This window comes from Sylvia atricapilla, chromosome 10, assembly GCF_009819655.1.
Source record: "Sylvia atricapilla isolate bSylAtr1 chromosome 10, bSylAtr1.pri, whole genome shotgun sequence".
In the NCBI taxonomy this organism is placed as follows: domain Eukaryota; kingdom Metazoa; phylum Chordata; class Aves; order Passeriformes; family Sylviidae; genus Sylvia; species Sylvia atricapilla.
In genome coordinates, this window is record NC_089149.1 from 21,127,593 (window position 1) to 21,154,513 (window position 26,921).

General features: G+C 42.7%; 1 protein-coding gene across 1 annotated transcript; it reads left to right on the forward strand.

Annotated features, from left to right (window-relative positions):
* Positions 1-23: 23 nt before the first annotated feature.
* On the forward strand, positions 24-21,773 carry MOGAT1 (monoacylglycerol O-acyltransferase 1). Its single transcript, XM_066326250.1, has 6 exons — positions 24-259; positions 10,183-10,361; positions 10,757-10,958; positions 13,348-13,522; positions 16,949-17,148; positions 20,107-21,773. Exons 1-6 carry the CDS (start codon positions 166-168, stop codon positions 20,259-20,261), a joined length of 1,005 nt encoding a protein of 334 aa, XP_066182347.1. The 5' UTR covers positions 24-165; the 3' UTR covers positions 20,262-21,773.
* Positions 21,774-26,921: the final 5,148 nt, after the last annotated feature.

Genomic DNA, 26,921 nt, shown 5'->3' on the forward strand with positions numbered 1-26,921 from the left:
CCTCCCCGTCCCCGCCTGTCGGACCCGCGGCCGTGGGCAGCGCCGGCGGCGGGAGGGGCGCGTCCTGCACGGCCGGGGCCGCGGCAGAGCGGCGCGCAGCGGGCAGGTGCGGCGGCTGGAGCCGGAGCCGGCGGGTCCGTGCCTCCCGCGCTGCTCTCCGTCAGCATGAAGGTCGAGTTTGCCCCCATCAATATCCCGCTAAAGAGGAGGATCCAGACAGTCGCCGTGCTGCAGTGGATCTTCTCCTTCCTTCTGCTGGGTAACAGCCTTCCTCCTCCCTGCCCCAGAGAGAGAAGGGCGAGAAGCGGCTTTTTCCGTGACCAGCGTTACCCGTGGGCATCGCTCGGTGCCGGCCCCTGGCTCCACGTGGGTGCAGAAGCGGCCGGGGACGAGCAGCTCCCCGGCGATCCCCGGGCGGGCCAGGGCATCTCACTTCTTTCTTTCCTGAAAGCTTAGCATGGTTTTTCCTCTTTTTTTTTTTTTTTTTTTTTTTTTTTTTTGGGTGGGGGGTCTATTTCTTTTTATGGGTTCTTCTTCAAATATGATCCTAAAAAGCTAGTGTCTGTGGCTCTTCATTGAGATGCCCAGTTTCTGAGAGCAATATTTTATTGAACATGAGCATGAAGTCTGGTACATGACTAATGTTGTTTTCATTCGTAATTTCGTTAAATAACTTTATATGCTGTAGTTCAATAAAATTCTCATTTAACAAGGTAATGAAAATTGATGGGCATTGTCAGTGAATTGACTCAAATGCAGACACTTCTGTAAATATATGAAAAATATCCTTACTGGCTTAAAGAAAGTGTTGCTAATTCTAGTTGGTAATCTTTTTCCACTCATTGTTTCTCTATAATTAATGCTCCTAATATCTTAATAGACACCTATCACTAAACACCTATCCACAGCAGCAAATTGTATTCACATGGGTAGGTATGTCGAATTTGATGAAGTTAATCACTTGATAAGGTAAGATAAGCTCTTACTCTATGAGACTAAACCCGTGGATTGTATCAATTGGGAAGTGGTTATTGAATAGTCTTTTCTGAGGTACAGAGCCACCTGTGTATTACTGGAAATGCTGGAACACTTCATGATTGTCCATACTTTAGGATTTACATGGAGAAAAGGAGTGTGCACATATCTTCCTTGTATGTCTTGCAAATATATTACCATTCAGATGATCTGATGTCTTTCAGATTTTTTTTAGGTTGATAGCCCATACGTGAAAGATTTGGGGGAAATATGGAGGGTATGAAGCATCTTCACAGATTATTCAGCAGATGTTCTGTTACCTCTAAATTATATGTAGCTGAACAATAAACAGTTAATGTTTGTGGCTACATTGTAAATAGTCTGTACTTTTAATTTTCTGTTATTAAATTAGATCTTGGCATGAGCCTTTACTTCAGTTTCATAAAGCAGTGGAAATTCAGGGGCAGTGGAAGAAAACTTTTTTTCCCCCCTAATATAGCAATACTGCTGCAGAAAACCACATCTTCCTATGCTTACTAGAAGCGATCTGGATGCAGAAAATCCCCTCTCTGTACTCTAGTGGGCAAAGTAAGGAGCTGTCATCTGCAGCTGGCACTGCCTGGGAATGTCAAGGAAGATCAACTTTCATATGGTCTTATGGCTGGTTATGTTGAGTATAGTGAGTTCCTGTGATCATGAAAAAATGGTTTTGCAAGAATGCTTGAATAACAATTTGATTCTAATAATAATTATCTGCTTGTGCACCGTGGAGATGTTTATCCTTGGAGCTGACCAAGGTGACCTTGTCATTTCGTAGGCGGACACTTTCAGTGATAGGGCAGCCAGTGATCTGGCCAAAAAGTTTCACTTAGCTGCAGGAAAATTCACGTGGATGAATCCTAAATCACTTAAAGCACTGAGAAATGGACTGGTTTCTGATGTTCTGGACTGCCCCTATGTCTGGGTTTTTCAGTCTTTTTTTTTTCCCCCTAAACAGACGTTGTCTGTAAGCTTTGGATTCAATAGTGACACTTTCAAATCAGGGAGGGGATGCCTCAGGACAAGTGAAATACTGCATGAGTTCATTACAGAATAGGTTGGAGGTTTAGGTGTTCTTTGGGGGTTTGTGTGTGACTGGAACTAGTTTATGCCAAGCACAGTCTTGATTGTCTGTCTTGTGTTACATATCTGCATGTGAAAACTTGAACAGATAATGCCCTGACAACTAATGATTCATGATATAGATAGATGGGGTTTGTTTAGAGCAGTAAATAAATGGGGTACTGGCTTAGCTGCTAAAGTTGTCCATCTAGGTATGTTGTAATGTGCCATAGATTAGTGAAATGAATTATAGGACTAACAGATGAAGTAAAATAACTCTGAAAATTAGTGCCCTGAATGACGAAAACTGAATTGATCAATGATATGCTTCAAATCTGGGGAGTGACATGTGTAAAAGTGATTGTGCACACTGAGTAACCTGAAAGGAGAATCTGAGCCTTACAACTTAGAATTCACAATGTGACTTGGATAGAAGACTCTTGGTTTTATCTTCTGGCTGAAAAATGCAAAAACCCCTTGCTCTCCAGGCTTGCTTTGTGGTAATGTTGCATTGTTTTCTGAGACTGTGGAATTGATGACTGAAAATGCCTTCTTACCTGCGTGACTCACAAGCTGGCCTGAAATACAGACATGCAATCGTTGTCGAAGCCTAAATCTCATCCCCACTGTAGAAAGAGTGAATCAGTCTAGAAATACTGAAAAAACAGCAGCAGCAGCCTGGTATAAGCAAAGTTCTGCTTCTTCATGCAGTGTACCAGCTTGGACTGAATCTGCACTACAGATCCATTGCTTCTGCTGTGCGGCGTAGGCAGAGTAAACATGCCTCTGTCTCAAAAAAGCTGTACAGATGTGCACAGAATTTCATTATATACAAAAGGAACCTCTTTAAAATTCTGGCTGTAAGTTCCTGTGCTTCCTTGTTCTGTGCTGCAAGCTGCCAAAGTTCACCCTCAAAGGGAAAAGACAAGTTTTCATTTTAACAGTGATTTGCCTGTTCATTATCCAGGGGCATGACACCAGAAGCAAAAATAAGTTCTGCACTACTGTTATGCGTTTGTAAGAGTTTCTGGATTAGATGAGAGAAATGCCTATTAACAGATTCCCACCGTGTGTTGGCTGAAAATGCCATGTGGCTTTTTATCTTACGTTCTCCAAGTGCAGCAGACCAGAAAAGTTAAAGTTCCATGAAAGAGAAAAGTCTTTTAATTGGGCTTCTGTATTTTGAAAGGTAAGTCTTATCAGTGTTGAGTCCAGAAAACTAAAGCTGTTAAAACTGAAAACAGGCAAATGCTAAAATCTTTGTATTTCTCAGTGTATTAAGGATAAATCCAAAACAGCTTCAGGCTGAAGCATAATGTCAAGCCATTAGTGTTATACTGCTGAAACAGCAAATACATGAAGTTTTGTAATGTCATAGTATCTGTTTTATCTAAAAGGCCAAACTAGACAATTTTTACAGACGGTAGTTTTATGCCTGTAATTACAGTTATTAGAGATTCATTCCCTTGGCTGGGGGCTGACAGTCCTGGGCAAGGTCTGTCCCTGTTTCGAGCTCATGCAACACCCACACCATGTCTGCCTGTGGGGCTGTGTGCTCTCTGGGTGCTGTCTGCTCTTGATTGCTCTGTGCCATTGTCTAATCCAACCCCAGGCAGAAAGTCACCTGGAGAAATAAAATCTCCAAGCCCGTAAGTGCTGCTGGACTGACAAAGCAAAGAGGTTACATAACCCCCATTTTTGTATCATAGGTTCATTGTGCATGTGACACTGAAATTGTCACTGTTAATGAATGCAATGGATGGGCCTGGTGTTTGCAGGAAATTTATGGTTTTAAGCTTGGAAATAGTTTTCTAATGAACTCTGAATTATTTTACTGCACTTACCATTGTGTCTGATGTCCTCCTGTTTGGATCAGGTGTAGGTTTCCTGTTTCTCACACAGCACACAGCAGTTGGGCATTTATCCTTGGTGTGTGTGAGCTGTGTGCCTCAGTACTGCACATCTGTCAGTGAGGTTCAGTTTATATCAGGAGGTGAGTAGCACTCAGGCAGGAGGTAGATCAAAGGGTTCATTTAAAAGCAGAACCATTAAAAATCAAAGAAAAATCATTCAGATTTGGTTGAAGTGGTGCTTTCCCAATGCTTTAGCCTTTTGTTTTCCTTTCTCTCTAATGTACACAAATCAAAAGACAGCGTTTTTGAAGAAAGTAAACCAAGAAGGTGAACTGGTGAGCTATGTGCTCCTGCTAACTTCTGTGCCCCTCATGTGAAATGGACAGTGGAGTTTGGCCATGTACAAAACCAAATGCATTACTGAGCAATTTGGAGTGGTGATGTCTTGGGCCAGACAATGAGAGAGGGAAATGAGAGTTTAACTTTTCAGCAGGGATAGCAGGGTTTTTCTCTGAGAAAAGGTGATGGTAGGGAAAAATGGTGCATCTTCTAAGGCCCACTTTTGGGGCCCAGCAGTGTCCCTGGTCTCCTCACTGGGGTTTTAGGAAGTGACTGTTGGGCAGGCACCCCTGTATTTATTGGCAAAACCCTTAATAATGCAAAATTAGTATATAACATAAGGTATACTTTAATATATGCACAAAACCACAAAATAATATGATTAAGACATTGATATATATTAAACTACATCCTGTTCTCTAGTGATTAAACTTCTGTGCATGTAGGATGAAGCAGTCTGTTAATTGAACTTGCTGGAGACAGTTCTGAGTTGCAGATTTGGCTTCTCCAAAAGAATAGAAATGGTGAAACATTTGCCACAGAGTGAGAGATTGCTGCTGGAATACTAAGTGATTTCTGTGTTGAGAAAGAAGGTGTCAGTGTAATGTGCTAAAACAAATATTAACCTTTTCTGCAAACATGCCACAATGGTTTGTTATCTGGTGCTGATTTAATTCATCAGCTATAGCTGGGTAACTAATATGGTTTTGTTCTTCCTCAAAGTCTTTTTTTTAAAAACCTCTTTTGATGCTTTAAGAAAACTCAGCTAAGCTCCATGAGCCTTTCCTAGCAAGCTGGCTGGTATCGCTACTTGATTTTGTCACTCTGTATTCATCTATCCATGAAGTTTATTGGTGGCCTATGGGTAGGGACTGAAGTGTGATCACAGAGAATAAATAATAGGGTACTTACTGACTAGTATTTCTAGGAATGCTGCCTTTGTTACCTAGATCTTAGGGAGGGAATTTAGCCAGTGTCTGTATATTTGTTTGTATCTCTCAAAAATAATAAGAAAAAAATAACTCTGCTGTGTCAGGCCAGATACTCTAGCTTGACAACCTCTATGTGAACATAAGTGACAGTGAATGCCTAAGGAGAAAGAAAAGAAATGGGAAATATGTAGACTAAATTTGGCAATTAGTAACTTGGGGATTTATGGTATCCAGGCCACTCTACTCCAAGTCAGTTGTGTGTAATGATCTGTATCTCTAGTTTGTCAGTATTTGCCAGTGGAAGGTCTTGGGAACTTGGAACCAAATTTCAGCATAAACAGGCCTCTAAAGCTTGGCATCTAAGGGTTTGTGTTTGCTATCGCAGCACTGTTGAAATACAACTTCCTTTGTGGGAATGCTCAGCTGTCTTTGTGGCTCCCAGTTGTAACCAATAACCTGACAAAGGTCCTCACAGGAGACTGTTCCATACCCAAAAAATGCTGGCTGCCCAACCACTTCAGTTCTGGATATGGCTACCAAATTCCTGGGGATGCCAACAGTTTTGCAATGCAGTTAGTTTAAATAAACTCCCAGCTTTTTCTATGCTGAGGAATCCTTATCTGTCATCGATAAAAAGTGTCAGCAGGTTCCTGTGTTACTGGTGGAAAACTACTTTGATGGAATTGCACAGAGTAATGGGCTTTAAACAGGACAGTACCAACATTATGTCTCCATTTTTTTTTTAAAGAGGCTTTTCTATGTAAAAGCTGCACAGCAATATTCTGCAGAGCCACGAACTTGGTTACTTGCTTACTGTTGCATTGGCAGGCTGCCTATTCTCAGGTGTTGCCTGTTGTCTCAGGCCTTACTTTGTTGGAAATAGTGTAGTCCAGTTCCTTCATTTGAATTTTCTGCCATTTTCTTCATGACATATATAAATAATTTAAAGAATATTTTCAGAAATTTAGGCTGATTAACTTTTTTTTCCTGCATGAAAGTATCCTGTAAGTGGGGAAAATAATTTATTTTAATGCCAAAATCAACTGATCAGTGGTAGCTTGAGGGATAATAGAGAGGGGCAAATGTTCATTAGGGATGAAAATATCACAGTACAATTCTTCTGTGTTCTCTCCAAAGTTCTGTTCCCATTCCAGCTCAGAGACATTGGTGTTCTGAAAACAAAGACTGAGAAAAGAACTGTCATTGTAGATGTATCTACATGGTTGTTGAAGAATGTATTTTTTCTTTTTGTTTTTTTCCCCCCCTGTGTCCATAGATGTGAGAGCTTTTCACCTTGCTGTATTGGTACACACGTGTACTCATAAAGCTCAGGGAAGGACAATACTAAGAATCACTTCTCCACTTGTGTAATTGCTGGGATACCAGGGGGATAAAGATGTTTTTTTTTACTCTGTCCTTGGTGGGATGAGGTTCCAACTGCTGGACTCTGAACATCTCCAACTCATTTAAGGCAGAGCAGCATAATGTGTTTAGAGAAAGCTTTGCTAATTGCATGTGAGACATGGCAGGAACTGGCTCAGAGTTCAGAGCTGTCCTGAGGTTTCGGAGTGAACTCCTTTGCATGGGCTTTGGAACACTGCAGAGAGCCTGTAGTGCTGCTTGGGGTGAGCAGCAGCCTTGGCACCAGACACACACCTGCACTGCCCAGGCTTGCTGTCCAGGACTGCTCTGAGCATAATGGGAGCCTTCTCCTCTGGGGACAATCTTGCTTTTGGTGGATTTCACAACAGATATTAATGAAACATTTTTGATGCCTTAGAAACTCCAAATGCATTTGAAGCTTCCAATTTCCAAATTTAACCTGTGCTGTTTTCCTGCTTCCTATCTCTGGTATTTAACTACTTTTTAAATTTGGTGCCCCCAGTTGCAAGTACAGAGCCTGATTAATGATTGAAGAATCAGGTGTACAAACATCATTGGGCAGAATGGCTGCTAATGCTGGTAGCTAACACTACACAGACTGGTTTCATCCATTTATTGCAAAATATGAGTTTCCACGTGTTGTAAATGGGAAATGGAGAAGAAGTGACACACCAACATTGATTCACAAACCCATTGTTCAGAGTTCTGTGGCAGTGATTTGTCTTGTAATCTGTATTTCCTCCTGCCCCCTCACCCATCCCCAAAATCCAGTATATCACGGAGATATTTTTCAAAGCTCTAATTCAAATTCAACTAAAAATTACATATAGAATGTACACTGGAACTACATCCAAGGACACAATGATGCAGGAGAGTGACAAATCCCAAGCTATTCACCTTTTGCCTGGAATTTGTTTATGAATTTAGTTAAAATGGTTGCTGTTTGTTTACTCACTGTCTTGTCTGAAGGAGAAAACATCAGGTTTGTGTTTATAGGCTCATTGGGTTTGAGTCATCCTAAGGGGAGCTCATCATCTTGCAGGCTGCTAATTCATTGAAATAATGAGGAGGTATGGTAAAAGGAATTTGCCTCACATGTCTCATTGGGAATGCACTAATCATCTTTGTCCTACAAGACACTGAGCACCCCTTAGGAAGTGCTAACAGCATACCTATCTCCCCATACCTTGCATGCACTCAGGAAGGTGTCCTACCTAGAGCAAAGCAGGAGCTTGTTGATCTGGTGTGTGTTTGTCTGCACAGGATTAAGCACTGCTATCTGGGCCTTCTCACTGCTGATGTAATTAGCTCTCACAGCAAGCGTGCTGGGCTACAAAGCACTTTTCAGCTTCTTTGGCAAAAGTAAAAGCTTTATGGCTTTTTTGATAGAAAAAGCCACATGATTCCGTGTTTAAAAAGCTACGTGATTGATTCTGTGTTCAGTCGAAAGTGCTTCTGATGGAAAGGGTAGGAAATATAAATAGTTACTAATTGTTGCGTAACAAATTAATTAATTAAGGGCAGCTAGAAAAAACATCTCATACTTGTTTGAACTTAAACCAAGAACCTTGGCATCCTGTCCAGATTAGCATTCCTAGAAATTTCTGTAGTTTCAGGATCTCTTCTTCAAGGAACAAGTAATAACTTTTCCTCAATAGATTTCTGTGCCCTATTTTGGAGTGATGCTAGTGTGGGATTCCCTGTGAAATTGAATGCCATATTTCATATTTCACCTGTGTTCCTTGTCCTGCATTAATGATGTTCCTTAGAACTTGTTTCAGTTCTCATGAGTTTTTTACATTGACTTTGGGAGTCTGTGGGCCTCAGTTAGCTGTGGTGTTTTTCAAGAGCTATTACTCAAGTGCTTTTCTGTGCAAGACCAGGGTTGCTTGAGGAGGAAGCAGTGAGCTTCTGTACTGAAGAATGGAATATCCTTGAAAATGGGAGGTTTTATACTGCTCCTGCTTTTGTTTATGGTCGTTTCTTTCTCCCTCCTCAGAGCAAATGCAATTCCTTATTTTTCTGCTCGAATTCCTGCTGGAAATGTGAATGTTCATCCCCTTCTAGACAAGATATCCAGTTCTATTCTGAAGGCACAGTCAAACTAGGCACAGGAAAAAGTTGGTTGAAGTTCAGAGAAAGTAGAATATTCAGGTTGTAGGACATACAAGTCTGCCTGTAGACCAAGTTGAGATCTCAGCTCAAAACCCACAGTCTAGGAAACCTGCTGACTTTTCAACACCCAAGTAATATCTCTCCTGAATGAAGGTGACCTGAACTAGGATGAGTGGGTTTTACTCTTGGTTCATTTGCTTATTCTAAAATTTTCAGTTCTGGTGATATTTTACATTGTGTGAGCCAAATTGTTGCCTGAAGTATTTCTGTTGTTTCCTTTTAAATCTGCTCTATTTGGTGGTGTATTTAGCTGTATGTTTAGCTGTATGCCTCACTGGTGGAACTTCTTCTAGGAATTCACTGGATATTGTCCTCATGAAAGCCAGTCAATTGTGAGACATAAAGTACTGCTTCTGCATTGTAAAATATCTCTGAAAAACACTAGGTTCTTGCAACTCTGCCCATTGGAGTCTTTCAGTGAGAACTAGGCCCTGTTTGTTTGCCATTGTGTAAATTTATGATGTTAAAGCCCTGGCTCCCTAGCAACTTGGACTTCAGCATCTGATCCATGAGCCTAATGGGGTTTTTTCAAGAGGTGGCAGAGCAAGCAGGTTGCTGGAGGAGTATCACAGGGCAGAGAGCAGCAGCTCCTACTCCTCAGACATCTCAGACCAGGGCTGCTCAACACCCTGCACGACTGAAATTCTGCGAGTTCTACAAAGATAAAGTTTCCATAGGATTTCCCTGAGTAATTATTTCAAGGTTGAGCCCCAAGTAACACATTATATTTAACCAAGCAACTTTTTCTTGCTCTTTGAATTGTGAATAGTGATACAACTCTAGTTATCACTATTGTAGCAGGATGTTACAATTCTTACTCAACTGGGTTTGAAAGTATGAGGACTTACCTGCTGTTGTGTCCCCGTAGTAGCACTGAACTTCCCCTTTGGCTGACACATTAAGTGGCTGAAGTAGGACCTCTTCATGTTTTGCTCTTGTCTAGTGCATCTCCTTGGCCAGTGGCAGCAAGTTTGGCTGGGAGTAGAACTACTACCCTCACATTATAGGCAGAGAAGCTGAGAAAGAGAACAGAAAATTATTGCCCAATATCCCTGTAATTAGAAAAGTGATGTTGCCTTGGCTCCCTTTCCCTTCTTTCCTTCCTCAGCTTTCCTTTCTTCTCACTCCCTGAAGCATTTCATCCTTGTTAGCTCTTGCTGTCTCCTTTTATTTTGCCTTAAGTAAACCAGATGCACTCTACCAAACATCCAGTTGTGCAGTAAAGGGAGAAATAATAGAGTGAGGTGATACACCCTTGTGATGTTTTACCCTCACTGTAACAACACAGTGTGGAATAAGCTGAGTTCAATTTGTGTGCATTTTGAGTAAATCTGTAAAAGCATGTCAGGGCTGGGCATTCAGGGTCTTAAAAGAACACAGATGTGATTAATGCTCACTATGCTTTCACTTTTTGTCTCTTGTAGCACAGTTTTGCTGTGGATTCTTCGTGATCCTGATCCTGGGCAACTTCTGGTTCCTTGCTGTTCTGTACCTGCTGTGGCTCTACCTGGACTGGGGAACACCATGTGCTGGGGGCAGACGGTCCCAGTGGATCAGAAGCTGGACTGTCTGGAAGTACTTCAGGGAATACTTTCCCATTCATGTGAGTAAAAGGTTTCTCACGAACAGCTTGAACAGCCATAAGCATGGGCAAACATCTAAGACTCATCTTTGCTAAAATTCTAACATTCACTCCAGGGTGAACTTAACTTCTTTTTAAAACATGGGAAATCTGAGATTTAGTGACAAAAGGGGACAGGGCCTGGTTTTCTAATTGGATTGTTGGGTGACAAGATAGCACTTCAGCACAGTAAATGCTAGACATGATATCCTGACACATCTATTTAAGTTTTGTTTATCTGTAAAGCAGGACAGTAGTTTTAAGTGCTCAGAAGGAAATTCATTGTCATTGCTTCTATGGCACGTCAACGTGCAATCTCCATAGCTGTTGTTTTTGAGGTAAGTATTATAATTCCCACCACTGACTCTGTTTTTCAGCTTATAAAAACTTCAGAACTGAACCCAAATCACAACTACTTACTTGGCTTTCACCCTCATGGGGTCCTCGTAGCTGGAGCCTTCGGAAACTTTTGCACCGACTCTCCTTTCAAAAATTTATTTCCTGGGCTTACTCCATATCTTCATATCATGCCCATCTGGTTTGGCTGTCCCTTCTTCAGAGAATACGTAATGAGTGCTGGTAGGTAAAAGCAGAACATCTCAGCTGTTGCTCCATATTTTAGTGTCTTTTAAAAATGTAGAGTCTATTCCACTAGTTATATATGGTAAGTTGTTTTGGAAGGATCAGTGTTGGTGATAAATTTAACCTCTATTTCAGGATGAACTGTTGTGGCAAAATATGTGGAAGGTTTTACTAATAGTTTTGTAAACCATATCACTGCGTTGTTTTTTCTTTCTGAAAATAAATTACTGATTCTCCTTTGAACTCTCAGACAGCAGTCCTGAGTACGCATTATATAAAGAAGAGAAGGGCATAATAATTTGTAATTTTATTTAGTCATTATCAGGCACTTGTAAAACAAATTCAGGCTAATCTCTTACCTGTAGGGTTTAGTCTTACATGTTGCAAATATCTTTATACTCAGAACTTAATTACCTGCTTCTGATTTAAGTCCTATGTTACAAATTTGTGTAATTTTAATTGAGATGTAAACTCTAAAAAGAGGGACCCTTTTTCTCTGTTCTGAGAAGCATTTGTCATAGAGGGGTGATATTCATGACTGGCACTACTGTAATAAAAGATAAAAATAACAAGCAGTCAAGTTAGAGGAACAGAAAAATGAGAAGAATGAAATAAGGACTAATGTTCCCCCCCAGTGGTTTAATACAGGAGTTATTTAACTTCAATTTACTCAAGCACAGCATTTAAGCATGTTCTGATTCACAAGACTAAGTTTAGGAGACAGAGGTCTAACTTTATTCATGACTGCAACACAGACACTGCGATCTCGGATAAGCTGTCCCACTGCTTCATTTACAGGAACAGGCCTAGGATGCTGCCCAGATTAATATCAGCATTACTATTTATGTATACTTCAACATATTAGAGAATGCCTTTCTATGCAAATATAATTTCTGAGGGTGTTCTTTTGAGGCTTGCTAAGTGAGGGATTGGCAATGGTAGATCATTGCAATTTTAAACACTGACTTTTAATCATTGACTGGAAGTCAGATTTACATGGTTTTGGCATCTTGACCCATGGGAACAAATATTTACCTGCAGAATGAGAAATAAGTGCAGTAAAAAGCAGACTAAAGAGTAGCCAGCATTGGAGCTCAGTTCTCACAGGTATGCTGCTGATAAATGAGAGGGGACCTTTGGTGTAATACAGGTCACCAGTCAAATCATAAAACACTTGCAAAATCTTCCATGTCCTGAAGGCTCCTGGCGCGGTGTTTCATTTCCCAGTCTTTTTCTGCTGTCTCTGAAAGGTGCAGTTGTTGACTCTGGCAGTGCAGCTGCGGCACTCCTGGGCTGTGGTGTGAGCACCAGCAGTGCCCTGTGTGCAGGCTGACAGCTCAGCTTCAGCAGGAGACACATTTGTCCTGGGGAAAGGCAGCAGCTTCTGCTTTCCTTTCCAGGGAAAATGCATGCTGACAAGAATGGGCATCACTTGAATTATTTGTGACTCAGGTCAGCTGCATTTTCAGAGTAACAGTGACTGTGAAGGCATATGTGGTAAATGGACGTAGCTTTTTACTGAGGTCTTAGATTCTATGAATTCAACACAGTGTAATTAAACATGGCTTTTGGGAAAATGGGAAAACTATAAGCCTTTGAAATAAAACTTAGGGCAAGAAGGAAAAGGAACTTTTGAAAGATTAGGTGTATATCTGTTGGAAAAGGGATTTTTCAAAGCACCAAATCCGGAGCAAGACCTAAGGAGATGATAAAGTCTTGTACAGCAGTGTGCCTCTGATTAGAAGTATCTGGATCAGCAGGAGTACCAGAAATGCTTCATATAATCTGCTATTTTAGCCTAATTATTGATGAGTGCCTGGGCCTGGTTGCTAGAGAATGAGCTGATGCAATTATTAGGAATGGTAGAAGGGAGTCTTTTCTGCTTCTAATGCTGTCATGCTATTGCCTTAGATGGAGCTGCTGCTCTATAGCTTTGAAAAGAATGCAGGGGTCTGCTTGGCACTGTAGCTCCATGTTTGAGTTAACAAGTCCTCTGTACATTCTGTTAACCCCTCTGTGCTTGTGCTATATGCAGCTGCTGTGCAGCTCTAGCTGCTGCCTCTCAGCAGTATCTGCTGCCATTCACCTCCTCTGTTCTTGGGCACAGAGTCTCTCTGAGGGGGAGTTAAGATGCCAGAAGAGCACGCCCTGAAGAACTTAAAACTCTTGCAATAGGTAACAGCATTTAAATCATCAGTGTGAAATCAAAGCATGTGCCCAAAACCAAATCTGTTGCAGGGTGAGGAGGTTGAACCCAAACCTTTGGAATATGTTCTGTGCTGATATAATTTTGAAACATCTTTTATATATTTTAAAATATTCTGAAATTCCACTGTACTTGTACATGAAGATCCAGTGATCACTCTTAAAATGTTCCCTCCTGAAGGAATGGTTTCTGCATCCAAGGAAAGTGTCTCACATGTGCTGAACAACAAAGGAGGTGGCCATGCATCTGTCATTGTGATTGGAGGAGCAGAGGAATCTCTGAATGCACATCCTGGAAGTCTGACCTTGAACATCCTCAAGAGGAAGGGCTTTATTAAAATGGCTCTGAAACATGGGTAGGTCTTCCATGAAGCATGCTTGAATGCAGATTGATTCTTAAATATAGTTCATATTATATAAAATTAGAGAATTTGAAAGAGTCTAAGTATCTAAGAATGTGCAGATATCTGGCACAGAAGCCAGTCTGTCCACCTAGATCCAATCTGGGAGTGTTGAAAACTCCCTTTGACTTTCATAATTTGTAACAGTAGGTGTTATTAGCATATCTTGTTTTATTTCAGTTGTTTCTTGCACTAGCAAAGAGTAAGAATTATGAAACAATATTAGTAAATCTTGGCTGTTTTTACTGAGTAGGGCAAACGTTCTGCTTTCTGTTCTGTAAATTGAAGATACATTAACGTAGAATTTGCTTACCATTTTAAGCATACAAACGAACAAAATGGATAGTCAGGCCTTGTTTCATTAAATCACTGAAAGTTATGGTCTAGGAAGATTTGTTTTCACTATTACTCTAAAGACTTTCTTTTGAAGATTACCATTTGCAAAAATAAATTCCTGGGATTTTTTTGGTGAAAATCTCAAGAAAACTAGATAACTTTTTACTATCAAGAAGCCATCAGCGTGTAATTAAACAGAGATGATATCAGTATCTTTTGAGTGATTTACACAGTATAAGAAGATATTGTGTTTATTCTGGACTGGTATAGATGGTTTCTATATTAGAAATATTGAAACCAATGATTTGTTGCAGCTACCCTTTTTAAACATCTCCAAAAATACTAGCCTTGAGAAATCTGTAAGAGTTTATTAGCCTATTATCTGCAGAAAAAGTGGTCTCTGAGAAGAGGAGCTCTCTCTTTTACACAGGATGCAAAAAACTAGAAATTGTTCTGTGTTAAAATTCCAAGGGTGTTTCGTATACATATCACTAGGATTCTCATAAAGAATTTGTTTGCTAGTACAATGTAATATTTTAGTCTAATTTGTACCCAGAAAAAATTCTTGTGTATTTGAATTGGGAGCTTACTGCCTAAATGAATCTTTATTCAATTTTTGCTCAACTGTTGATTAATTCAGTGGGATCCTCAACACTCACTAGCTTTTATTTGTTTTAACCATAAAGATTAGAAGAATATTTAGGTATCTTTTTTTTTTGTTGTTCTGAGTATGTTGGTAGCTGTCTGGTCTGTCATATCACAAAAGTTGGTGGTGGTTATCTCTCATCTAAATTGATTTGGATTGAGAAATCAGATACACCTGTGCCTCTCATAACCTTGATTTCAAAAGTATCTCCAACACATAACAGCAAGAGTGGGACACTTACAAAACACAGAATGACCCCTTTACTTCTTTACTTACTTAGATTCCAGTGATGGTCTCTGTCTTTCTAAAAGGATCATGGCTGTCCAGAGCCCTCCTGTGGGTGGCAGTTCCTATCTCTGCCTGAGTGGCCAAGGGCTACAGCTCACATGGTCACTGTAACCAGCCTCCAAGTCATTCCTACAAACACCAGCACAAAAAGCTGCCCCTATGTGAACTCTGGGAATTCTGACTTCTCCTCTGTCCAGCAGGGCTGTGGGACAGTGTGAGTCTAACAGAGTCTTGCCCAAGACTCAGCATCCACTAACTGCTTCTGGTTTTGACCTCTTGTTTTTGGGAAGAAATGGGAACAAAATTGCTAACTAAAGTGGAAATGGCAGGACAAGGAAGGCTTGTGGGACAGATGAGAAGACCCATCTGCCTGTACACATTCCTGCTGTTTGTGGTCTGCAGCAGCAAATACCAACACTGGAGGGAAGGGGCAATGCAGAGGGTTGTGCTCTCTGGCCCTGGCTCCTGTAGTGGCAGCACAGAGAAGCTGTGTTCCTCAGCTAGGAGCTCGTCAAATGTGGCCCGGATATGTCAGCAAAAGTCCTCTGCACTTCTGCAAAAGACATTTTGGTCCAAGGTAGTACAAATATCTGATATGAAGTGAAGAAATCCTAAAGACAATCCAAATGATGAATCAGATAACTTATCTTTAATTTCACAATCATAAGTTACTTATTTGTCTGTCTCAGCCTCCTACATAGCATCTTGCAAAAGCCTTCACTAGATTAAAACAAATCCCACAGTGTCAAGGCAGCACAGCTATTGCACCACAAGATGTTCCTGTTTGTCTTTGTGTTGGAGTAAAAAGTAGAGTGTTTACACAGCCACAGTAAGCACCAGGCTTTATGATATTTCTTTTACGGGTGGCAGGGTGAAAAATCCACTGAAGAAAGAAACTTTGAGAAGACACTAGTCAGAATAGTATGTGAGAATGGTAGTCTGTGTGACTTCTCAGGTTAATAAGCTGTTGAAGCAGTTGTTTTTTAACTGTACAGGTAGATTTTGACTGTCCACAGTGCTTCCCAGCCATCTCTGTCCTCAGTGCATCCTCCTCAGGCATTCGCAGCTCTGCAGAAATTTATTCTGACAATGTTCTAGCAACACTGCTATTTTACAGGAAGGTTTTTCTCACAGGTAGTGGGGACAGAATAGAACTAAGATACAAAAACCAAAATTTAAATAAATAAAATAAAACATCCCTGAATCCTTCAGAGGCTGCTTAGGATTACCCTGTGCTTTTTTCTCTCAACTCTGTAGAACAGTTAATGAAACTAAGCATTAATCAAAAACCATATTGCAGCCAAGGTTTTAAATACAACGGTGGGTTTACCTGCTGGAGACAACTGTACTGACTCTATCCACTCAAGTAGCTTGTCCAGGAGCTGGTCAGTGCCTTTCCTGCCAGGCCAATTCATGAACTGAATGAGAATTCATTAGGCTGTCCAAGAGCCAAAGTGGGTTCACGTAATTTCTGTGGGTAAGAAGTGACCTCTGTAATAATGGATTAAGGCTACTGTTTTCGAAGAAGTCCAGAGGAAGCAGGGTTTCACTGGGAATTCGACAGCAGAGGAGGAATTTGGCACTGCACTCGTGTCTGTGAGGGTGTCTGGTTTTTATCATGGTTTTTGTGCTGAAATCAAGGGCACACATTACTCCAGTCAAAAGACAAGGGAAAGCCAAGATCTAGTTTTGATGCCACCCAGCTGGGAGCATTATAAGGTTAGCAGTGAGGCTTCTTTGCTAAGGGGAAAAAATGTAGTGGAACAAGGGTGGACTTGCTGAAATATTGATGGATAAAGACATACTTATGATATATGTAATTACTCATTTTCATAATTCTGAACAGTCACAAATTGCAATAGGTATCAACCAACTAAATACTGCCAAAAGCAAGTTGCTAGTTGTGTGCCAATATTTTTTTTTAAACACCAATCAGCCAAAGCATCCAAGCTGCTGCACATGAGAAGAGTTGAATGCCTGTTGCTGATGAAATCCAAAGCTGCTGAAACTCTCTGTGCTGGTTATTGTGAAACTGTTTCCATGCTGCTGGTGTGAACTGCAGAGCAAGTTCAGGCTGATGTAGAATTCTCAGTGTCCTCTTTGTTTTACAGGGCTCATCTGGTCCCAGTGTTTTCCTTTGGTGAAAATGAACTCTTCAAGCAAGTTGCAAACCCCAAAGGTTCATGGCTCAGGAATGTACAGGAGAAGTTGCAAAAGATAATGGGCTTTGCTTTACCACTTTTTCATGCTAGAGGAGTATTCCAATACAGTTTTGGCTTAATACCTTACAGGCAACCTATTCATACTGTTGGTAAGTTCCCTACACCTTTTCTAATGTGTTTGCAAATGTTGACAAATTCATCAGTGTGCTGTTAATATCTGTAAATTTATAAATCTGTTCTAACAGAGTTGATTACTGTGCATCTAGAACAAGTATGTGAGGTTTACTGTCCTTCCCAGTTAAAGGGAGCCATGAAAGAGAGCAGTTCTTTCCTCCCTTTCTCCTTTCTGTCCCAGCCAATCTCTTCATTCTCAGTTATCCATAGGCTTCTCTCCTTGGCAATCCATAAAGAAATCCAGCAGTTGTCCAGTTTTCACAAGAGGGCTGCCACAGCTCCGCAGCTGTTGCTGTGGGTTCTGGATGCCGCAGTTGTTTTGAGAGAAGCCCAGAACTTTAATTTCTTAGCTCTGCAGAGAAGTAGCAGTTGGATGTTCCAGCTGATGCACAGCCAGCCCAGCAGAGCTCTGGAGCAGGAAGGAGCTTGCGTGGTCCTGACCTGTGCTCCATCAGGACAGAGGGAGGGATGCAGGAGGAAAGGGAGAGGACACATTGTGGTGCCACAGCCCTTGGGCAGGCTGCCACTTAGATGCTTTTGCAGGTCTGGAGGTGGTTCCCTCTTGGTTTTTTCCCTTGGAAAGATCCTGTCATGTTTAATTGTGAGTGTGCATGCCACGTTGACAGGCAGTTTGGGAGAGTGGTTTTCCCCAAAAGCTTTCATTACTGCTCATCTACTCTCACTAGAGTGTGGAACTGAACATATTTTTAATGGTTTTATTAGTGCTATTGACAACCATGCCTTTACAAAATAGGTGATCCTGGGTCTCATGCAAAGGCAATAGCTCTCTGTAAATTCCTTGATAAATCATTTTTAGCCAGATTCTGACATGAGTGAAATAAAGAAAATTGAGCTTTTCTTTTGTTCCACAAGAGACTTTGAAGGTGTCTGCCCCTTTATGTGGGGTTGTCTTAATTATAATGTGAAACAAATAAAAATGTTTAAAACAAAAGCACAACTCTTTTTATGTTAAATTTCAAGCAGATCTGTGTTTTCTTGGTTCATGCAGTAGAATATTTTGAAAATATTTAATTTTTAAAGCCTTCATTGTACACAGGCAGGCTAAAAATGTCACTTATTTTAAAGAAAAAAAGTTACCAAAACTTTGGAATGAGATGTATTGGATAAGATCTATAATCTGCATTTTTTCCCCTTTGGGCTGACGACACAGGACCGTTCTGAAGCTTAAAATGTCTTATTCATTGAGGCATTTCTTCATCACGACAAAAGCACAGGCGTGCTACAAATCAGCAAGACCAGGGTCTTGCAACAGAAGTAAGATCTCACGTGGTCTTTTGCCTTCTGCGTCTTTTTCCCTATGTTTGAGAAATATCACAATGTCCCTGTGTCTTTGGAAGTGTGTGGGGTGTTCTTGGTATGGCTCAACAGGGCTTTGAAAGCATTGGCTCAGCTCCTGACAGCTGCAGGGGCACAGTGAGCTCACCTGAGGTGATGAGCTGTGCTGCCAACATGGCCAGGCACAGTAATTTCAGTCCTGCTTCAGAAGCCATGGATCCAAGAGCCATTCAGCTGAGCCAAGATCTATGAAATTCAAGTGTTTGGGGCTTGATGACTGAAGTACTTTTGTTTTTCCTTTGCTTTTTTAATTACTGCTTTTCAGAAAGAGAAACAACTCTAAAATATCAAATTAAACAATTTCCTTAAAGTTGCACATAATATTAGAGAGATGAGTGTAGTTTTCAATCCCAGAAGAAATCTTCACTCTTGGGAGAAGAGGCTGTTACAGAAGGGCTTGGGAGCAGTTTGCTGTTTCCAGTCCTGCCTCTGGAAATACTGTATTATATATATATTGATTTCACACCCCTCTAAGGTATTGCTGAATCCAGGGCTGGGTTCCCACTCCAGGCATGTAAAGTCTGAGTTTCAGCACCACATAGGGCCTGAGCTGGTGGCAGCTGGAGCTGCAGCAGGAAAATGCAGGCTCAGCTCTGTGGTCTGGCTGGGCTTCCCTTTAGTCATCACCATCCAATCTCAAGTGGCAACATCTGTTAAAAGGATCTTTCAGGTGCCTTTGAAAAAGTACTAAGGGTGCTTTTAGCTCTCTGTTTTTCTAGACTTCCTCTGTAATCCCAGTTGGGTCTGTTAAGGTCTTGGTGCTTCCAGTGCAAGAACAGCTGTCAAAACCTGGTGATTGAACAACACAGGAAAAACTGAGATCATGGGAAGCTTCTCTCAGCAATCCACTTTTTAGCCATAGGTTTCTGTGGGAGAGAAGGCTGCCCTTTGGATTTCCATGGAGTCACCTGCAGGTAGCAGACTTTTGCACAGTGACTGGAGAACATTTTGATTCCAGTGACATTTGTGGGCAATGGATGGTTCAGAGACACCTCACAGGGTTTAGGGGATTTACGTGCTACCCCTCCCTAGGCTGAGGTCACCAACATTTCTGGTGCAGTGATAGTCATTTTGAATAAATTGGAAGATAAATATTTGCTTCAGTCCTGTTCATGTGACTGTGTGGTTGAGGGCACCACTGTCCAAGTCTTAGCAAGTCCCTCACACTGAGTAGTTTTGCTGTTCAGATCAGAACAGAAGACAGTGAGAAGCTACAGTTTTTTAAAATACTGTGTTGAACTTGTAGATAGCACTTAACACACAGGATTGTATCTAGAAGTGTAAACTGCTCCTTCAAGTTAGAGCTTATCACTCTTCTAATTCACTCTTTTGCTGCCAAACTGAGATGTTGGGCTGAGGTTTAGTTCATTTTACCTGAATTTGAGCAAAAGGAAGTGAAAAATAGAGATACTCAGGACTCAGACTTGTGAAAGGCAGGATGAGGCCCCAGGGTAAGAAGACTGTGCTGTGATTTTGCCATCTGGCTGGGAGCTGTGCTGCAGCTCTTACAAAAGGGACAGCAATTCTGCTTAAAAAGAGATGTCAATGACACTAATGCTGTTGTGTTTGATTTACAGTGGGAAGCCCCATCCCTGTAAAACAGAACTTGAACCCCACCACTGAAGAGATTGATCAGCTACATGCATTGTATCTACAGAAACTAAAGAAATTATTTGAAGAACACAAAAGCAATTATGGCATCCCTGCACATAAATCTCTCATCTTCGAGTAGCAAATTACAATTGGTAATTCCGAATCTCATGCAAAGAAACAGTGTCTGCTGAAAGCTGTCTTTCTTGCAATCCATATTTAGCAATCTGTAATTATCCTTATGTAAGGAATACTTTTAAGAAGGGATTATTAGATGATTTATTGATTTTTATCTTATTCTGGGACAGTGGTGGGAGGGATTATTGGGATGTAAGCCTCAAATTTTGAGTTGTCCTTTTAGGTTCATGTGTGCCAGAAATGCAAGTGAGAGACTCCATGCAGGTGTTCTTACCAGCATGGTACCTACCCACAGCTTGAGCACAGGAAATTGCCCAAGCATGAGCTCAGTAGCAGAAGTATAAACCCAAGAAGTCTGATCAGAGGTTGAGAGATTTATCAGCATTTATCAAACATGGCATCAGGTTCTCTGAACATCAGAAACCCCTGCTGCTCTTCCACAGGAATGAAAGTGTATGTTTTCAGCAGATGGCTGCTGTAAATCACTTACATGAGAATTCAAGAACAAATAGGAGCCTTCAGCCCTGAATAGGATATTGGCAAAAATGGTTTGTCCAAGTCATGGAGCAGAGCAAACCTTCTGTTTGGAGAACAGTGTGTGGAGACTTTTGTGTGCATGTATGTGCTAGGTGGTGGGAAGCACTGAATGATGTGACTTTTCTGGACAGTCTGTGTTTTGGGAGCAGCTTTGGTAGTTTCAGCCTCAGAAGAGATGGCAGCCGCAGGACAGGAGGAGTGAGGGAATCGTGTGAACTCTTCATCCTGTGCAAATTAAAAGCAATGCTATGTCAAGCACTTGCACAGAAAGAAAGGGAGACCAATTTGTTCAGTCAGTTCTGAAATTTCACCAAGGAAAATGCATTTGATATTGCCTTTTTTCCCCCACTGACAGATATGGGGTTAATGTGTTAAGCTGGTGGTGCAGGGTGACACAACTGCAGTACCAAGGCAGTGTGAGCATAGCTCCAGGGTGCAGCAGGTTAAGATGCATTGTATATAAACCAGGTGCCTGAATCTGAGAAAAGGTTTAACCTAAATGTGGTTATCCACTTCAGAAAAGAAAAGAAAAAAATCTTAGCCAAACTCTGTCAGTGAAAATGCCTAGGTCTTGGAGATTATAGTGTATGGAAAGAATTGTAATATATTACTGAATTTTTACAAGATAAATTCTTGTATTTGTACATGCTTTCTGTCTGCCTGCAGACTTTGCAATTCTGATGTTAGTGAAGAGTTTGTTCTGCTTTAAGCGGTTTTGGTGCCTGAATATTACATCAGTTAGGTGCTCTGACAGGTCAGCTGCTCATCAGGCAGCCTGGACACCTTCAGTAGGCTCAGTTGAGCACTGAGGTGCTCCAGGAATGGCAGCACTGGACATGTTGGGTATTCCATGGGCTGGAGGCTCTTAGAAGAAACACAGCTGGGGCTTTGAAAACAAGGTAGAACTCTGGAAAGAAAATATCTCAGCAATTTGAAGGTGTTTAAAGAAAAGAGTGGAAATGGTGTGAACTCCGACTGAACCAACCAGACAGAGCAGATGTAGGTGCTCCAAAAAGCCCTCCAGCAACAAGTTGGTTTCCTTAAGAGGGCTCTTCTTTAAGGTGCCTCTTTGTCATCCGGATGTAAACAACACTGAGTCGTGCTCTCCTTTTCTCTACAATGATGCAATCTTTCTGGGAACCAGGGCTGGAAGTTGCAGTGCCTGAAGAAGCCCCTCTTCTCTGACAGACTGTTGTCAATGTGCCCACAGTCCCTCTCTACCTGAACTTTCTTGGTGCTATGTGTGCTTGCCCTCCCTTCCCACACCTCTGATGGATCACTGTGGTGTAGGCATCTTGCTTCCTCACTTTCTGCCCACCTTTCCCTGGGTTGAGATCTCTGGTCTCTATGCATGGAAAATGAGTAATGGCTTATCATTCAGCAAAAAACAGGTTAAGGAGCAGGGTTTGAGAAGAGGAGGCAGTGTGGCTGTGTGTATTTGACACCAGCTTAAGATCAGGACTGTTTCAGCTCTGGAAAGGGCGTGTTTTTAGGGAGGTCATTCATGGCAGGTTTGTTACCTGGAATGAGGTCCGAGGGTCCTGAGGATTGTACAAAGTGATGATCACTGAGCGATTGCTTTTTCTTAGCAAGCTATGTGAAATTTCCTTTGCATTTGACTCTTTATTGCCTGCCCTGATGAGTAGTGATTATTCATGAAAGAAGTATTTGGAGTCTATGTCAAACTGTTCTCTCCTAGGTCATCTGCTCTAATGAGATATTTCCTGTCATTCTCAATCTGTTCTTTTCCCATTACTTTAATGATACAGAAGATCAGGCTATAAATTTAAAAATATTAACATTGTGTTGAGGATGGAAAGTATCAATGGTGTTTTTGTTGATTAAATTAATCAAAACTTCTAGGGAATATGTGAATATTGATTTTGGGACAATATCTGATCCAAAGGGTACCCTATAAACAGGCTTTCCTCTGAATTCCATGAGGAAATTATCTGTGGGCTCTCTGTACCATCCATAACTGGCTCAGGTAGAACAAGTAGGGATTATGTTGCTATGGCTACTGATATTGTCATTACTTTGTAACAATGGAGATGGTAAAAGAAACTCCAAAACCTAAAAAACCCAACAAAAAATCGAACCAACAAAATCTCCAAACAGCTCAAATATTTATTGTTGCTCAGTTACCACTGCATATTGCTTAGGATGGTCCTTCCAAACTGCTTTTTATTAACCAATTGTCTAGGACTATTTTAAAATAGAACTTCTATCTCTAAACGTGATAGACATGGTGTCATCTAAAATATTTACCTCTGTGTTAGTGTGTGGATCTGTAAAGCAGCCCTGCAATCCTGAGCCTAAAGGCCAGAGCCCTGGCAGCCATAGACCCATTTTGGCTACCACAGGCACCAATCCCAGCACTGCTGCAGGCACAAGGAAGCTGCCCACGTTTGCTGGAGCAAGAGTCTCCAGCTGCAGTTCATGCTGGACAAAGAGCAAGGAGCTTGTAGGAATGGTGACACACCCTGCCCCAGCTGCAACTGGAAGAACTGGGCAGCACTCAGATTGCTGGGGGGATGCCACACTGCCTGGGGCTTGCTTGTGGGGTGTTTCTCTTTGTGTCTTTTAATGCCACAGGTAATCCCCAGGGAAGGCAGCCATCCATCAACAGGAGAAGCTCTGCCTCTAAACCGTGCAAACCCTGCCTCTCACACCCCTGACGCTCAGGGTGAAGAACCTGCCTGTTCCCTCGTGTGTGGACGCCTCTGTGCCAAATTCCGCTGACACAAAGTCAGTCTGCGAGGATTTTTACTTTGTGAACTATACAGCATAGTTTCCACTTTGTAACTTTTTATGGTACCTGTAAAACATGAATGTCAGTTGTTTCAATGATAGCTGTGGCAAGGAGATGTGAGATAATAAAGGTTTGTACCAAAGTGGGCTTATGCTGACTGGAATTCAGATACTGGAATTGGCTGCTGTTGGGTGAGGATCCTGCCTGAACTCGAGGGGTCACGTTAGCCTGGCTGTCAGGCTGTGCTCATATCACACTGAGAAACCTGGATGGATTGCTTGCTGCAGTGTCCTGAGGAGAACCTGAAGCCAGGTTCAAATGGTTCCTGATGATGTTCCAAAGGGTCTGAGGAAGGAGTGACCCAAAGCAGGGCAGGGCTGCAGCAACCCTCAATCAGTACCAAGGAGGCACAGTGGGGATGCTGGAGCATGGGAGGGTGGGCAATCGTCTGGGGAACTGGTGAAATAACAGCTTTTGGAGTTTAATTCAGCTTGAAGAAAGGTTTGGGATTTTAAGTGAAAGTTGTATGAAGGAGTCCAAATCTTAGTACCCCAGAGAGAACAAACCCTGCAGAGGCTCTGCTTCACTCTAGGAACTAGGGACCTAAACAGCTGCTTGGAGTAAAAAAATGGGTTACATTTTTCTGTTGGGAAGAGGAAAACCACCCCCCTGACAACAGTCATGTATTTAATGGGATTTGGTTGTTCCTTTTTTTAAGTGCAGCAGCTTAATGCAGCACTAACAGCTGTAATGCCAAGTATGAATTCTAAAGACTGGCAAAGGCTAATGGTATTTTGTTACTAGCTTAATACTTTATTTATGCAATGACGCCACCTTGCATCTCAGAAGAGTATAAAGAGGAAAAATGGGTTAAAAGTGGCCTTGGATTGTTTTGAAGTAGCCCCATTATGTGTGTGTACATGTGTAAATTGGAGGTGTGTCATAGTTCATCAATGGATCAACGTCACATCCTGGTTCTGCTGAAATACAGAAAAAGAAGCAAGTTATACCTGTAAAGCAAGAAATGGAGAAAAACAAGGAATGGAGAGGAACCAGACATTCATGCTTCCCAAGGTGCTGCAACACTCATCCTCATCACCATTGCTTGTGATAGGTAAGTGATGTTACTCCTCAGTCAGGTAGTGGATTCTGAAGGCAGTTGGGTGGCCTGAGGGATGCAGATGGTTTTTCAGCTGAGGTTTCTTTACGTTGGTATCAATTTCATGTCAGCTGAACTGCTTGAGCAGTGTCTACAGTGCAGATCCCAGAATTCCCTTGTATTTTCCCAGTTTAAGAGACAGAATAGAGCTGCAGAAAAGGATGAGGAGAGGGAAAAAAAAAAAGAGGAAATAGATTGGCTTAATGTAGTCATATGCTGAGAAATATATCCATTTTAAACAATAACTAAGAACCACAGATGAGGAACCATATTCTTTATGGTTGCTTTTCATACTCTACATTAAGTTTCACAAATAGCACAGTCTTGAGAAAAGCCTTTTCCAGTGCAAAGAGTACAAAACTCCCTTAGAGCATTCTAGGACCAAGAAACACTGTTGCCCAATTTGGTGGACATCTAGCCTGGATCCTTTTCCATCTTGGACAGTAATTACAACTAAAACTGTTGGCCAGCTGACACCTGTTTGTCCAATTTATTCTCAGTTAAATTTCCCACTGGCACAAATGGAGCCCCACTGTTTTTGGAACAGCTGTGATGAAATTTAATGAAGAGACTGTCACATTGTGAGCTTTTCTTGGCTGACATGAATCAACAGTGGGCTCACCTTTCCCTTCTGCAGTCAGCAAGCAGTATTTAATCCTAGGGAATAGGTGTGTGCCTGGAAATCTGGCATTCTCTCTAGTTACAGAACAGACTGTCCCCTAGAGAGGTGAATTATAGCGTTTTCCAAGGGAAATAGTTTAGGACTAAGTCTTACACATAATAATGCGAATATGTGTACATGCTTGAAAACGTACTGAGGTCCGCGTTAAAACAGAAGCCAGGTGATTGATGTACTGCTCAAATTTATGCTATTTCTTATTTCCGTGGTGCTTCTGGTAAGTGACTCAGCACTGGCTTAAAAAGTTTCAAAAACGTAGGGAACGCTGCTGGGTTGTACGGGGCGGGACGGAGCTGCGCGGGTTGGGACAGACGGAGCTCCGCGGGGCGGGACAGGACAGAGTTCTGCGGGGCGGGACAGGACTGGGCTCCGCGGGGCGGGACAGGACAGGACTGGGCTCCGCGGGACAGGGCAGGACTGGGCTCCGCGGGGCGGGACAGGACAGGACGGAGCTCCGCGGGGCGGGACAGGACTGGGCTCCGCGGGACAGGGCAGGACTGGGCTCCGCGGGACAGGACAGGACAGGGCTCCGCGGGACAGGGCAGGACTGGGCTCCGCGGGACGGGACAGGACAGAGCTCCGCGGGGCAGGGCCGAGCTCCGCGGGTCGTACGGACGGAGCTCCGCGGGGCGGGCGCGGCGCAGGGAGCTCGGTGGCCGCTCGGTGGCCGCTCGGTGGCCGCTCGGTGGCCGCTCGGTGGCCGCTCGGTGGCCGCTCGGTGGCCGCTCGGTGGCCGCTCGGTGGCCGCTCGGTGGCGCCGCGGGCCCGCTGAGGGCAGCGCTGGGTGCCGGGACTCGGGGCCGAGGGGCTGAGAGCGGCCCGTCCTCGGCTCCAGGGCGCGGACAGGGTGCGGTGCTGCTGAACTTGCCTCCCTGCGTGCCAGGATTTAGGCACGTGGTGGCGGCGGGTGACAGTCGTGCCGTACAGTGCGGGGCTTCAGGGCGCTGCCCCGTTTCCCCCCGGCCCCGAGCGGGAAGGGGAGGCGGGCGGGAGGAGAGGGCACTGCGGAGGTGATGCGTCCGTCCTCCCTTGCTCAGGCTGTGAGGAACAAACGCGGGCTCTGCCCCACGATCCCGTTTATGCGGAACAAACGCAGGCTCTGCCCCACGATCCCGTTTATGCAGAACAAACGGAGGCTCTGCCCCACGATCCCGTTTATGCGGAACAAACGCGGGCTCTGCCCCACGATCCCGTTTATGCGGAACAAACCCAGGCTCTGCTGCCCGTGGTCTGTGCCCTGTGCTCTCGGCGTGTTCGTGTCCAGTGCCGAGGAAGCTGCTGCTGCTCGAACGCGTTTGTTCGCTGCCCGTTTTCCTTTTGATCCTGTGTTTCACCTGAAAAAAAATTCTGTCTGCATATTGTAGACGGAACTGTAGCCTGACATTTGAATTCCTGAGGCTGGGACGAGGAAGGAAAGCACAGAAAAAAGTAACACAACCGTTGCTGCTCTGGAAGCTATTGAAATATGTACCTGCTTTTTGAACTTCCAACAACAAAGAAAAAAAAATATGTGAAAGAAATGTTTAATCGTTTAATC

Bases quoted from the DNA above. Each gene is read 5' to 3' on its own strand.
- MOGAT1 (XM_066326250.1), top strand. From the start codon at position 166: ATGAAGGTCGAGTTTGCCCCCATCAATATCCCGCTAAAGAGGAGGATC. The intron at 260-10,182 runs GTAACAGCCTTC...TGTCTCTTGTAG, and splicing joins CTTCTCCTTCCTTCTGCTGG to CACAGTTTTGCTGTGGATTC. The intron at 17,149-20,106 runs GTAAGTTCCCTA...TTTGATTTACAG, and splicing joins GCAACCTATTCATACTGTTG to TGGGAAGCCCCATCCCTGTA.